The 14,636-nt window shown below is 61.9% G+C and overlaps 1 protein-coding gene across 1 annotated transcript; it reads right to left on the bottom strand.

Moving 5' to 3' along the window:
• Nucleotides 1-187: 187 nt before the first annotated feature.
• On the bottom strand, nt 188-11,961 carry LRP3 (LDL receptor related protein 3). Its single transcript, XM_082708594.1, has 7 exons — nt 11,491-11,961; nt 9,506-9,553; nt 4,334-4,472; nt 2,858-3,072; nt 1,344-2,460; nt 1,054-1,186; nt 188-840 (listed from the first exon to the last, which is right to left on the bottom strand). The coding sequence occupies exons 1-7, from the start codon at nt 11,561-11,563 to the stop codon at nt 256-258; spliced, it is 2,310 nt and encodes a 769-aa protein (XP_082564720.1). The 5' UTR covers nt 11,564-11,961; the 3' UTR covers nt 188-255.
• Between the last annotated feature and the right edge of the window lie 2,675 nt (nt 11,962-14,636).

Here is a 14,636-nt window from a genome sequence, read left to right as displayed (position 1 = left end):
ATGGAGGAGAAGGAGGGAGAGGGAGACTCCAGGAGGCCTGCCCCAGGGCTCCTGACCCTACCCTCCTCCTTGCTCCAGCCCCATGAGCCCCGCCCACCATGCCCACCAGGTCCGGGGCTGCTGATGCAGCGAGCAGGCGGCTGGGCTTCCAGGCAGCCTCCCTGCAGGAAAGAAGGACGCAGAGGCTGGGTAGAAACGACTGTGTATTCCCTGGTTACAAAGCGGGGCTGTGGCGGTCACCAGCAAGTCCAGCGGTCAGCAGACCAGCAGGGCCTCATCGTCACTGGCCTCCAATGTTGGGGAGCAGGGCGGTGGGGGACTCCTGCAGACACCCAGTGGCTCTGGTGCGTGGGGGCCTAGGGCGCTGCTGGCAGTGGGGGCCGGGGAGTGAGGGTCCTGGGCCGAGCAGGGGTCCCGAAGCATGTCCCCAGGGGCCGGGCTGTCCACCAAAGTGTCCCTGCTGGCTTTTCTGTCCTTGTCCACCAGCCTGCACTCTGGGTCCCGCAGGCCCGAGGAGGGTGGCACAGCGGATCCCACTTCTGGCCCGTGGCCTGGGGCACCGGGGGGCCCATCCCCAGCCGCCACGGGGCTGCCTGTGTCCGTGAGGGGTGCTGGGGGGTCTGGGGTGGTTCCTGATGCAGGCTGGAGGAGCCCATCACCCAGCACCGTCTGTGAGGTGCGTGCGGCCGTCAGCAGTGGGATCTGTCCCCGCGGCGCCCGTGGTCGGTGAAAGAGCCTGTTCCAGAGGCGGCCAAGGCGGCGGCGGGAGGGCCCTCGGCGGGAGGCATGCCTGCGCATCTGTCGCCGCATGGCTGTGCGAAGGTTCTGTAGCACCGAGGCCTGGAGGGCAGGGTGGATGGCGGACAGGGCAGAGGTCAGTGCCTTCCAGAAGACCAACTCGTTCTCCCCAACCTGGCCATGGCACCCTCTCCTGCCTCCCTTGACTCTTGGGCCATGCGGTGTCCGACCTGGTCCTGTGGTCTCCCCTTCTAGCCGTTCTCAGGGGTCCAAGTGGGAGCCTGAGTCTCAGGGATCTCACCCTCAGGCACTCACCTGGGATGCACTGTAGACCGGGAAGTCCTCCACGGGCGGAATGAGGCCCTGGGCGATGAGCTGCCCATAGGACGGGGGAGCCTCCCTCCGCACAAACTCAGCCTCCAGGCGCGTCATCTGGGTCTCGAAGGCCCTGACGGCAGCAGAGGGCAGGAGGGCTGCATCACCGGGCTGGCCAGCACCGCACCCCGCCCACCTCCCCGCAGGCACCACCGCCCCGCCCTCCAGCCCCATCCCGCGATGCCCCGGGGAAGCCCCACCCACCGACCGCGCAGCCGGCGCCCGCCCACCTGTACTCCTGCGTGCGCAGCGAGTAGAGCTTGAAGGCGCAGCCCAGCGCGATGACCAGCAGCAGGCCGCACACCAGGCTGCCGATGAGCGCCGCGGTGATGACCTTGCGGGGCACGGCCGCCAGGCAGCCGTGTTCGTCGCTGCCGTCCTGGCAGTCCTCCTGGCCATCGCAGCGCCACGTCTCGAAAATGCACAGGTTGGTGCCGCAGTGGAAGGTGCCGGGCTGGCAGGAGAAGCAGTTCTTCTCGTCGGCGCCGTCCGGGCAGCTCTTCTGGTTGTTGCAGCGGTCGGCGGGCGTGTAGCACAGGCCGCTGCCGCCCTCGCAGGGGTACTGGTCCGGCGGGCACGCGGGGCAGCCCTGCTCGTCGCGGCCGCTGGCGCAGTGCCACCAGCCGTCGCAGCGCTGAGGCTCGGAGAAGCAGCCCTGCTCGCCCGCGTCGCCCGCGGTGCCCTCGCCGCCGCCCCCGCACGGCTGCTCCCACGGGAGGCAGTAGCCCTTCACCTGGTAGGTGGCGTTGAAGCCGTGGCCCGCGCTGCGGGCGCGCGCGTGGTAGGCCACCGTGAGGCGGCCCTGCGCGGCTTCGAGGCTCACGGGCCGGTGGTTGCTGCGGTAGGACAGCGTCTGCAGCAGGCGGTCGCCGCGCTCGCCCAGCCCCTCGTACACCTGCACGTAGTCGTCGTAGCCCAGCCGCAGCTCCAGCTGCAGCAGCACGCGCCGCGGGTCCTGCGTGTCCACCAGCCAAGTGCAGTGCAGGTCCGACGGCCCGCGAGCCGCGCCGAACAGGTCGGGGGAGGCGAAGGAGCCGTAGAAGCTGCCCAGGCGCCGGCCGCACGCCAGGTCGGGGCAGCCGGCCTCGTCGGAGCCGTCGCCGCAGTCCTGCGTGCCGTCGCAGCGCCGCTCGGCTGGCAGGCAGCGCGTGGAGCGCGCCCCGCTGCAGGGGAAGGTGCCCCCGGGGCACAGGCTGCCCGGCGGCTCAGAGGCGGGTGCCGAGCAGTTGCCCTCGTCTGAGCCATCCCCACACTCGTCCACCGTGTTGCACTGCCACGGGCCCGGCAGGCACTTGCCGTTGTCACAGCGGAACTCGTCGGCCTGGCAGGACGCCTGGCCCAGCTTCCCTGTGGGGTGAAGAGCGGGCGCAGTGGATGGTCAGGGGAGAACAGAGCCTCCCTCCAGCGGGGACCTGGGCCAGCAGCAGGCAGGTGGCTCCCCTGTCCCAGCCAGGCCTCTGCAGGGCCTCTCCATGCCCAATCGAGGGGCGGAGACCCCTCAAACGCCAGGGTGGCTCCTCCCTGACTTGAGCCAAGGGTGAGGGGCGAAACCACCCGCTCTAGCCAAGTCTGTGAAGTGGGGTCCATGAGCTCCAGGGGCTTCAAGGCACCCTGAGGCCCAGTCCCCCAATGAATGGGGCTTCTGGGGGAGACCCAGCAGGGAGTGAGCCAGGAGAGAGTGCTGTGGGGACCTTGGGAGTCCATGCACCCATGGTGCCCTGCCCTGCCCTGCTGCCAGCATCACCTCGGATGTACGACAGACGGAAGCCCTGGGCCTGGCCGGAGCTGGAGGCGTCAGAGTGGAAGAAGATCCAGACGTGGTCCCGGGCCGAGATGAAGGCAGGTGGGATGGCAGAGCCGCAGAGTCGGAAGGCCTCCTGGCGGGGTGGGGCCGCTGGGCCCAGCATGAGCCAGTCCAGGGAGCACTGGTGGGACTCCTCCACGTCAAAGTTGCGGAAGCTGCAGGGCCACGGAGAATGAGGACCGCTGGGGTGGGCGGGCAGGCAAGGAGCCTGCTGCCCTGAGCTCACATCAAGGGTGGCCCACACTCTGGGCCTCTCAGTGGGATCCCTGCCGCCAACCCAGGTGGCTCCAAGAAGCACTGGCACAGCTGTGGACAGCCCCGCTGCAGCTCTGTGAAGGCCTCACCTCGTCCCTCTCCGTCCTCCACCGGCACACTCAGAGCCCACTCCGAAGCCAAAGTGGAGGGGGCGTCAGAAGCCCCATCAGGGGCAATGCCTTCCCCAGACATGCTCCCTCGAAGGGTCCAGATCCCTCCCATGCTGGCTCTGCAGGGCTAGACCCAGCACACACTCACAGGTCTATGCAATGAAGGAGTAGATGCTTACAGGGCTAGCCTAGCCTGCAGCTGGGTGACAGCTTGTCACCTGGGGAGAAACACCGGGGCCGGGTCCCCCAGCCCAGGCTGGGGGGCAAGGAGGCTACAGGACCAGGAAGAACTCTACAAGTGGCCAGTAAGGGTGGAATCTTTGAAGGGAGAGTGCTTGGGAGCCATGGCCCTGGGGCCACAGGGAAACAGGCACAGAGTCCAAGATAGTCCCTGTCGGCGCCCATCATGCCCCTGTGCTTTGGAGCCAGGGAGCACCCGGGTCCTCTGGGCTTCAGCACCCTGACAAGATACCCCACAGCTGTCCCAGGCCAGGGTTCCAGACTCTGCAATCTGGATCTTGCCACCTGATCCCAAGCCCCCCTCTGCACGTCCCTGCAGCTGGAGCTCCTGGGCCCTTGCCTGGCTCCCTCTGCTGCCCAGACTGCCCCAAGGTCCCTGGGGAAACTCTGCTCTGGGCTCCATGCCAGCCTGGCCTCAAGCCCCCTGCAGGATGAAGAAAACACGTCCACCACCTGAGAGCCAGCTGGGCCATACCCCAGTCCCCGTGGCTCGTCTCCCTGGCCAAGCTGAGGAGATCCATGGCCCCATGGCCCCTCAGAGAGGCTCATACAACTGAGGTCCAGCAGGAGAGGTGGCCCACTATGGGGGCTCACAGACACTGGAGGAGTTGGGCACACTCACATGCTCACACACGTGCACGCACAGACGCGCACACGCACCTGTACTTACACACACACCTGCCCTCTGCACCTGCTCAGACACGCGCTCACGCACGGGCACCATTACACACGTGCGCACGCTCTCACACCCACACTTCCTTAGCATGTGCCAGCCCATGGAGCTCCCTCCTGACGCCCTGGGCCCCCTCACCTGATGGTGATCATGTCCCCGCGGTCACCCTGGATGTACCAGCTGCAGTTGGTGCCCGGGGGATAGTTGAGGGGCCAGGCCGGGCTGTAGATGACGCCGCGCCGCTCCGTGTGCTGCTCCAGCTTCCCACTGCAGGCGGCTGTGGGGACAAGAGGCTGGGAAGTGTTGGCCTCCCCTCTGGGTAGGAAGTGAGGTGGGGGTGCCCTCGAGCCCTGCCGTGGCTCCAGCGCAGGTCTTCCCCGGAGTGGGATCAAGACAAGGGTCACACAAGGGTGGCCATGCCAGGGTGAGACCAAACGTAAGACTTCACGGAACTGTGTATGGGGGGCTGAGGACCCACAAGGGCTCAAGGCAGCCTTGGGCCCAAGCCCCAACCTGTGCACCGGAGGGTAAGTCCTATCCCCCAGCTCCCTTGGCCCCTCCAAGATGCAGCCTCCTGGCCTCACCTCGGTGGAGAACTCTGCACCCTTGGGCCCGTGGGGCCTGCGTGAGCAGTCTGCTGTGGTTCCCTGCCTGCCCCCACTGGGACAAACCCAGGCCTCAGCCCTGGGAGGGGAGGGGCTTTGCTCCCCCAGCACAGACTGACTGAGTACCTACTAAGCAGCAGAACAAGTGCGAGGCATGCTGAGTAAGAGAATCAAAAGCCCCGCTCCATGGAGGCTGCAGGAAGAGCTGACCTCCGGGGGAACTGAAGATCATAAGTTAGGCCTGCACAGAGCTAATGTCCAGTTGGGGCTGGACACGCATCAGTGGGATGCCACTGGACGTCGATGTTATAACCAGACAAGGAAACAGGCTCAGCGAGGGTAAGGGCCTGCGCATGGCCACACAGCAGTAAGTGACAGAGTCAGGAGCACCCGTGGTCCCCTGGTAGGATCAGCCTCTCACTACTGGCCTTGAACCAGTGCATTTATGAAGTGTGGACCATCTGCTGCATCAGCAACCCACGCAGGCTAGCATCCCAGCCAGCGCGATCGAGGAATGCCACCAAGCCCAGCCCTGCGGGCCTCACTTTACCCACTTCATTACTCATGCCTCTGCTGCCTGGAGAGCCAGCCCAGCCAGAAGACTCCAGAGCCTATGCTGGTATGCCCTGGCATTCCCAGGACAAGGCAAGGCCTCTGCACTTGACCACACCTGACCCTTCCAGCCCCTACAGCCCTTCACCACACCATTTTGTCTGATCTCCACAAAAGCCTGTGGTAAAGGCAGGGTCCATTATACAGATGGAGAAACTGAGGCCGGTGACACCACATCTTCACTGTCCCACTGCCTGGCCCCTTCCACTGTTGCCCTGCAAACTGGAGTCTCTCTGTTGGCTCTCAACAAGACTCTTTGGGACCCCAGCTGGCATGGCTGCAGAAAGGAGACTGGGGAGGGGAAATCCTCAGCTGCCTCCTGTCCTCTTAGGAGGATGGTGACGATGGAAGTCCAGGTGACCCAACACTGTGACTAACAGGGAAGCAGAAGCCCCCGCCAACAGCTCATGAAAGCATTGAAAGACTAGAAGAGAAAACACCCATACTTGACCCTAAAACAAGGCTGGCCACCCGTGGGTTGCCACCAGAGCTCCGAGAGTCCCTGATCAGCAAGGCACCGGCCAGACTTCCTGCTTGGCACTCACCCGTGGCCTGGAGGGCCAGCCTTCCCGCCCCACAGATCTCTCCCCCATCAAACAGGAGCAGTAAGAACACACAGGAGGAGAAGGACTAGGGCCCCTTCCCTCTGACACGTGAGGCCATCGGCTTTGTGGACCTCACAGAGACCCTGGGTGCTGCCTGGGGACCTGGGAGGTGTGAGGTTACAAAAGCCAGAAGAGGATTCTCCTCTTAGATGGTGCTGGGCAAGAGGTTCATGGGCAGGGGGAACCTGGCACAGCCAGGGTGCCTCTTCCCCCCACATCAAATCCACACGGTAAACCCGAAGTCAGGAGACTCAATCAGCCAAGGCAGGAAGCACCCTTTGCTGCCCTGTCCTCTCAGCCCCTAGGACAGGGCCCAGGGGCAAAGCAGGACCTCGTCACCCGTACCCTGGCTGGGAAGCCTTCCTCAGGCACAAAGAGAAAGGCCAGTTTCCTCACCCACGAAGCCTATGGGCATCACCTGCCCCAACCATAACAGGCTTCTAGACTTTTGTTTGGTCCTACTTTCCAGATCTCTTGGACCAGCAGTCACGTCAGGAGCAGACGACCAGAAGCTGCCAGCCCAGCTCTGCCTCTCAGCAAAGCCCCTGACAACATGTTCCTCCAAACAGCCTCCTCCTGAGTCACCCCCAGGGCTGTCCCAGAAATTCACACATAGGAGACAGCAAGAGATCATGATTTCTGCAGTCATCAGCCTGGACCACGTGGAGTGCACATGCAGCAGGAGAAAGAACAGAGTCCCTGTGGGGCGCTGGGAGCTCTGGTCATGGCCTCTTGACTGGACACCTGCTTGGCCTTGAGCCTGCTTGGCCCAGCTCACCCTCCATGATGGCAGCCTCACTCCCAGCCCAGAATCCAGGCACAGGTGAGGGAAAGGCACCCCCAGGGCCCACACAGACAAGCACGCTGTTCCACCCCAGGCCTCAGCTTGTCCCAGCAGTAAAACGGAGTTCGTGGGTGCTGCTGCTTTTCTGGTAGGGAAATTCGAGAAAAGGGGCAGTCTCCAGGCAGACACTCATGTGCCGAGGCAGTAGGGGTCTGCCCTGCGGAGGTGCGGCTCTGACGGGGTGTGTGATGCCGGCTGGGCAGTGAAGGATGCTGGGAGGGCTGTTTGTTTGTAGGACAGGATTTGGGGGTGTTTGGGGGCTCTAAGTGCCAGTGACCTGTGTTACTCCAGCAGAAGACGACTCGGCCCTCCAGTCAAGGAGGGCTGCTCAGGGGAAAGGGATGACCAAGCACTTTCAGACCAGCAAGCACCCTTCTTTCGTGGTAACGAGAGTCAGGAAATACTCCCGAGGCAGCATGAGCAAGGCCTGACAGAGCACAACCTGCAGATCCGCTTTCTGGAGGCAATCCATGCTCTAGACAACCTGCCTGCCGGAACTACACGGCTGGGAGCTGGGAGCCCCCAACCCAGCGCACCTGGGGCAGGACTGGCGCTGGGAGGCAGACCTGGTGAGATCTCCAGGCGGTCCACCCGGGGCCCTCGGGAGTGTCTGAGCGAGCAGCTCGGGCAGCCAGCAGCTGGTGTCCACTGCTCTAAGCAATGCTAGAGGCAGGGAGCCAAACTCTGGGAGAGCTAGGGCCCCTGACCACTGCCCGTGGCCATGCAGGCCGTGCATGCAGCTGAGGCCTCGGCGATGCCATGCATGGCATGGGCATGCCGGCATGAATGGCGGTCCCAAATGTTGGGCAACGTGGCCCTGCTAAGAATAACACCAGTGCTGGCTAAGACCTACCGAACGTGCAGACCTGAATGCTATCTTTCTCTCCCTGACTGCCTTTCTCTCCCTGACTCTATGAGCAAAGCTTGTCCCTAGAACATCACTTTCTAAACCCGGGGCACAGGCACATGGCAGACATCTCAAGGCCACGTGGCCACCTCCCACCCCAGCAGGAGGGTTTTCCTGGGGCTCACATCTGTGAGACCTGACCCCCCCCCCCAAACCCTGCCAGGTCCCTACCCTCCCACTCTCTACCAAGGCCACAGACCCCTGACCCCAGTCCGTCTCCTCCTGGAAATTGGGACGGGGAGACTGGGCAGTTCACTGCGGGGGCCAGGACACCAGGTGGCGCTGAGGCTGTCTTGGCGCTGAGCAAGTCCGGGCCCTGGGCCAGCTGCGTCAGCAGAGGAGGCCAGACTGCTGGGAGCAGGAGCTGAGGCGCAGGGGAAATCAAGAGGGAGCCCAAGGAGCTGAAAGTGAGAGATGGGCCTGCAAAAGCAGCTTCTGTGGGCCCCGGGCCTCCCCATCCCAGAGACCACGGCCCACAGAGATCCGTCTCCCTGAGCCAGCCACAGAGGCTGTTGGCTACAAGGTCCTGAGTGGAATGAGAAAGCCCGGGTGCCTCCAGCCCACCAGGCGGCACCAGCAAACAAGTCACAGGCCTCCCACACCGGAGACTGCACATTCTCCCCAGCTCCCTAAGGCCCTTTTCAGAAGTCTCCTGGTGGCCCCAAGGGCCACAAGGCCAGGGCTTCCCCACGGCAGTCCCCTCAGCAAAGAGCAAACCCCCTTGGATGGGCTCAGTCGCCCATCCCATTCCTAACAGTCTTCGAGGCGCCTGGCACAGGGCCCAAATGCAAAGATGGTCTACGGATGGTTGGACCCACTGTGACAGGCAGTGGGAACGGGTGGAGTTTGGCCCGTGTTTCTTAGATCCTGTGGGCCACCACTAACCCCAGGGCCCAAACACCAGCCAAAGTGTGAATCTCTGTCCGGCACACCAGCTTGCCTGGGGACTGATCTTACTCAGATAGACCAGCCGAACCCAGGCTGAGCCACCTTCTTTCCTAATTTGCATACCAAGCTGGTGTTTCACCTGCCCTAGGTGATCCCAGGGCCAGGTACCAGGCAACAGGAGACCACCCCTGTAGCCTCAAGCCAGCCAGAATTCTTCAAACTAGCCAGTCCTGAGCTGTTTCCCCAGCCCTGCCTTGCCTTTCCCACGGAAACTCCAAGAAAGGCTCTGGCCTGGGCCTTCCCCCGACTCCTGCATCTGCCTAACCTGGCGTCCTCTCCTCTCAAGACACATAAAAATCAAATTCTTCTGTCAATGGCATTGGCTTCTCTGTGTCATTGCTCGGCCATACCTTGATAAGCTGAGTTCCAGGTATAACTTTAAAACAGGCCAGCATCTCATGGTGCCTTGTGGCCTCGGGGAACCCCACAGCCTACAGGAAGCACAATGTGTCAATTACGCTAGACCCGTGACAGTTTGCTAGTGCCATTAAGCCACCATGTGTCATGGCCATGCTGAACACCTTGCTTTGTGTGCCCATTTGACCCTAATAACCAGGCTTTGAGGTCGGTCCCATTATTGCACCCATTCTACAGAAGAGGAAACTGAGACTCAGGGAGATGTAAACTTGCCCAAGGCCAAATGACTCCTTCATGATGCAGGAAAAATGCACAAGTGTTGAGGTTGGAAGGGGCCAGCTGACTGCAGGGGTGGAAGGGCCCTGAAGGCCCATTCTCAGAGGTCACTAAAACCAGAAGGGCAGGGAAGAGAAGGAGAAGCATCTGACTCACCTAAGGCAGGAACTGCGCTGCTGAGTCGCCCGGTGAGAACGATGTTTACTGTGGGAGACATAAGGAGGTGTCAGTGGTGGGGGGCAGTGGCGCTTGGGGCCCAGACACCTGCCGTGGGCCAACAGCAGCCCTAGGTGGGCAAAGCCAAACTCTGGGCTGCCTCTCTTCATCTCACAGGGCCGGGCCCAAAGTGCTGCCAGAGGCTTCCACTCCCACCCGGTCCTGCTGCGATGGGCAGAGGAGAGGACCCTCGAGGGTCTTGGGACCCCACCCTCTCCCAAAGAGAGCCAAGGCACAAGCCTGGCTCCAGCAGACCACTCCTGCTGCCCTCCGTGGCTGCCGATTCTGACTTGTGTGGGAAAGGGTGTGTTTCTATCTCCCCTCTCCAGCTTGGAAACTCATGTGTGGGCCACCCTGGTTCAGCCTGGGTAAGGGCTCTGCCTTCAAGGCGGCCCTGACCTCTCGGAGGAATCCCTCTGAGGGGCCTTGCCAGCCATCTGGTCAACCGGCAAGCCAGGGAAGGAGGAAGCACTTCTGATTACCCCCATTTTATAGGGATACACAAATAGCAGGAGTCAAGGTCCCCCTCACTATGCCATGCTGACCTTGAGAAGAGGGGCAGAGAACTTCCGTGCCACCCACCCCCTCAAGTATCCACCTCCATGTGCTTTTGTCCTTTGCTTTCATCTATGGCTTTCCTGCAGCGGTTTACAGGACCAGGACAAGGATACAGGCAAACTCGACTTCCCAGGGTTCAGGGTGCCCCCTTCCCCCAACATCAAGGACGCCAAGGATGCCAAGAGAGCATCTCTGCAGGGTCAGCCCCCACCTGATGAAGATGCAGGGGCAGATGCCCTCTCTGAAAACCCCAGGCTCTGCTAGGCAGAGCCCGGGGCCACATCTGGAAAGCCAACGGGCCTGTCCTCCTGCCCGGCTCACCTGGGAAGCCCAGCATCCAGCAGCTCAGAGCCAGAGCACATGACCACTAACAGACTGGCAGTGGGCACTTCACTGGGGGTGGGGGGGTCCCATCCATCACTAGACTTTTCCACACCTGAACCAAGGGGCCTTTCACAGGACTCAGAGCTCCCTGATTCTGCACCCAAGAAGAGGGTGTAGCTAAAAACGGGCAGGTTTCTTTTTCACTGTGTCCTTTCAGTTGCTTCAAGCAAACCTATTGGGCTTACAGAATCTTCACTAGTGTCACAGTAGGGTGTCCCCTAATGACCCCAAGCTCGCTAATGGCCTCCCTCTTTCATCATGGTAAATAAAGGAGCCATGTGGGTTGAGGATTTAACTCCTTTCTTCCCCTCTCCCCCAAACAGGGCCCTGGAAAGGTCGATAGAAAAACTCCTGGACAGGGCAGGCATCCCTCCCACCCAGATGCCAGGCCTGGACAGGTCCCAGCGCCCTCCCCAAACACACTCCACTGGGCTGAACAGGCCTGCCCCGCTGGGTCTAAGAGACACAAAGGGAAGACAGGAGTCACTCTCGCAGCAGCCTCCGGCCCCGGCATCCTGACCGTGGCTCCCGCTGGCACCCGCCCCCACCCCAAGTCCCGGCAAGAAACAGTTCCTTCTTCAGGGGACAGCCGGCCGCAGACCCGCCCGCCTCGCCTTTGTCCGCAGCTCCGGAGGCCCCAACCCCGCCAGGCCCGGCGGAAAGCCACCGCCTGCCCGCCCCGGCCGCCCGCACCGCCTCGCCGCCCGCACCGCCCGGCCGTCCCGCGTCCCGCTGCCCCGGGCTCCACGCACTGTTCCGAGCCGGGCGGGAGCCGGGGTTAGGCTGTCGGAGTCGCCTCCCAGGCGGGAGAGCGCGGCAGGCCGGGGGGGCGCGGGGGGGCCGCCCTCTCGCGCAGGGCCCGCTCCGGGAAGCCCCGACCCGAGCCTGGGGGAGCGGAGAGGGGCAGGCCGGGGGCCGTCCCGGGCGCGGCGCGGAGCTCGGAGGCGGGGGCCGGACCCGCCCGGCCTGCGCGGCCCACTCACCCAGACAGACGACGGCGAGCTGAGCCCGGGCGCCCGGCGCCCCCTCCGGCCCCGCGGCCGCCCGCTTCTCCATGCCGGGGCCGGCCGCCCGCGGGCGCCGCCTCCTGCCTCCCCGGCTGCGGCAGCGGCTGCGGCTCCGGCTCGGGCTCGGGCTCCCGCTCGGGCTCCCGCGGCGGCCGCCGGCCGGGTGCGGGCGGCGGCTCCGGCGGCGTCTTTGTGAGGCGGCGGTGCAGGCCCGCAGCGCGCGCGGGGCCACATCGGCCGCGGCGTCACGGGCCCCGCGGGGGCTCAGCGGCGGCCGCCAGGGAGGACCCCCGCCCGCCGCTGCCCCCGCGCCCCGGGCGCCTCGCCGCCGCCGGCCTGTGCCCGGGGGCCCCCGGCGCGCCCATGCCCCGCGGCGCGCAGCCCGCCCGGCCCCGGCGCCCCCCGGCCCACGAGGCCGGGTGCCGTCGCTGGTGCGTCCGTGGGTCTGTGGGTCCTCGCGCCCGCCGGGAGCCAGGAGGCCGCGCCGCGCCAGCCACGTGACGCGCCCGCCGAGCCGCAGTGGCGCTGGCCGGGCGGGGGAGGCGGCGGGGCGGGCCGGGGGCGCGCGCCCCGCCTGGGTGCTGGACAGCTCCGCGCGGCCGCCCCGGCCCGTCGGCGCCTCCAGCTGTCCTCCGCCCTGGAGCCAGGGCCCCGTCAGCTCCGGCCGGGTCTGCTCCCGGGCCCACGAACTGGTCCCTCCCGAGCCCGCGGGGCCGCCGTGCCCGGGAGGGGAAGAGAGTGGATGGGGGAGAGGACTGGTAGAAGGCGGCTGCTTAGGGGACCCCAGGGCAGGACCGCGCGAGGTGGCGCAGCGCTCAGGACTGTCTGCCCCGTGAGGTGTCCCTGTTCTAGCCCAGGGGCCCCTGGCACATCCCTGAAATGCATCCTTCTGTGCAGAGCAAAGCTTGTGAAGAGATCCTGGGGAAGACGTTAGGCCTATGGAAATTCACCCCTTTGGGGACCCTGAGCCCACTTAATCACCCCATCAGGCCCCCGGGGAATGGGAAGGAGGCTCGCTTTTCAGGACAAGGGGCTGGTCCCGAAGAGGCAGAAACCTGGGACAGAGACAGGAGCCAAACAGGGTCAGCCCTCCTTTCTTGAGACTAATGTGAGATCAGAGGTCCTGGCCTGGTGGCTTGGTATGAGCCCCCATGGCTGCCCCAAGCTGAAGCAGGACCCTCTCTTCAGTTACCACCACTCCGTTCCCTAGTCTCTTCTTCCGAGGGAAGGTAAAGAGGAACTGATATTGTATTAGTGAAAGTTGTAGACCATGTAACTCGCTAATTCATTTTTACTGTGCAGGCCAACTGGATTTTAATTTCAAAAAAAGGGGGGTGCGGGGAGGGAAAATACCTTTTAGTTTTTCTGGGTGGGTGGTGTGTGTTCTCTCTCTTCTAATTTCTTTGGTGATTTTTCAAAAGCCGACTTCTTGAGAGATGTAGCAAATGATTGAAGAATCAAATAACAAGATAAATGACTCATTTATGGTAAAGAGCGCGAGCCTACCATAATTTGGTTTCAGAATTTCCCGAGACTGCTGACTGCTCAAGTAATGGGCATTTATGCGTGGCAAAAATGTTCAACAGAATTGCAGAGCTGGCAGGGAGGGTCTGAAATTTTGTTTCTATTTGAGGATGCTTTCTAGATGCATGCTTTCCAAGCCGTGAGAGGGATCTATGTTGAACACTGAGGCCACCGGGAGTCCTACTGGAGCCTGAGGCAAAAAAAGAAAACTGTAAACCCCTGTATACGCTTATCAGAATAACCTCTCATATTCTGAACTAAGTGGAAAGATCAATAAAACCTCTACAATCACAAAGTTGCCCAATTTGTCCACACCCCATTGTCAACCCTCCTAAGCCCATGCGGCAGGGGACAGCCCAGCTAGCTACTGGGAACTTTGGGCTGGTTAGAAGCAAGTGTCTGTGGCACAATAGTGCAAGACCATAAAACAACCAAGCACCACTTACCTGACCTTAAACTTTTGATATTTTGCTCACTGTGGATTTTTTGCATATTTTTTTAAAAAATAACTTAAAAAAAATATGGTTTGTCTTGCTTCATGAGTTCTTTGGCAGAAAGCTACTCCTTGCTCATATACAGATCTGAACCACCTGATGCCCCATTTCCAGTTTAGTGCCCTCTAGAGGCTGCCAACCCAGGCAGAGGCCTCGCTCAGGTTCCCCAGTATAACCCTGTTCTAGTCCTCATCCCCAAACGAACCAGCCACCTCTGGAATGGTTCCTGGTGGCCCAGTCTCTGCTGCAGGACTGGACACCCCCGCTCATTGACCCTGCAACTTTTTAACAAACATGTACCCTCCGCTCCAGCATCAGTCGTAACCATGAGTTTTCAGTCTATCACAACCCAGACTCTTCCAGCTAGGTGAGAATTCAGTGCTGGAAAGAGAGTGATGTCAGTAATAGCCCCAAGAAGTTGCACACCGCTGGGGCAGATAAGGGAGGAAGGGCCGAGGCAGAAGCTCAGGGTCCTCCTGGAAGGAAACTGGTCTTCGGAGATAGGAGGAAGCAAAGCTGCGTGTATTTCATGACACTCACGTGTATTTCATGAGACGCGGACTGTGGGCCACTGAAGCCTTCAGCTGATCTGCTCCAGGAGTGAGGAGAGGGAAGGGGCACGGAGCTGTCCCACATAAACCTCCATCCAGAGCAACGGGATCATTGCCAATACTCACATGCCCCAAGACCCCTGCAGGACAGGGAAGCAGCCAGGGAGGAGCTGGAGAGCTCCCTGTATCTTCCTCCATGATTTGCCTGCAGGAAGACTCAAGTTCAAGCCCGCTCTTATCCAAATGGTTGCCAAGGTGGATGGTCATTGTCTTTCTTGATTTCAAATAGTTAGAATTTACTTGGGGATCAAAGGCTAAACGTGACTTTGGCAAGTAAAGCCAAAGCAGGTATCTTCCGGAAGGGCAAACCCTTTCTTGTCCAAACTTCACTGTAGACTAGATACTTCTCACTCTGCAGTCTACACCTTCCCCTTGGGCCCCACTCCATTCATGGTCACATCATTTACTGAGTCGATAATCCCTACCCCAATCTCCCAACACCAATCCATCACTAAGTCTAGATGGCTAATCCCTATTATCATGTTTCTCAAAT

The sequence above is a fragment of the Mustela nivalis genome (genome assembly GCF_964662115.1).
Source record: "Mustela nivalis genome assembly, chromosome: 18".
Classification (NCBI taxonomy): Eukaryota; Metazoa; Chordata; class Mammalia; order Carnivora; family Mustelidae; genus Mustela; species Mustela nivalis.
This window is presented reverse-complemented; position numbering and strand designations above follow the sequence as displayed.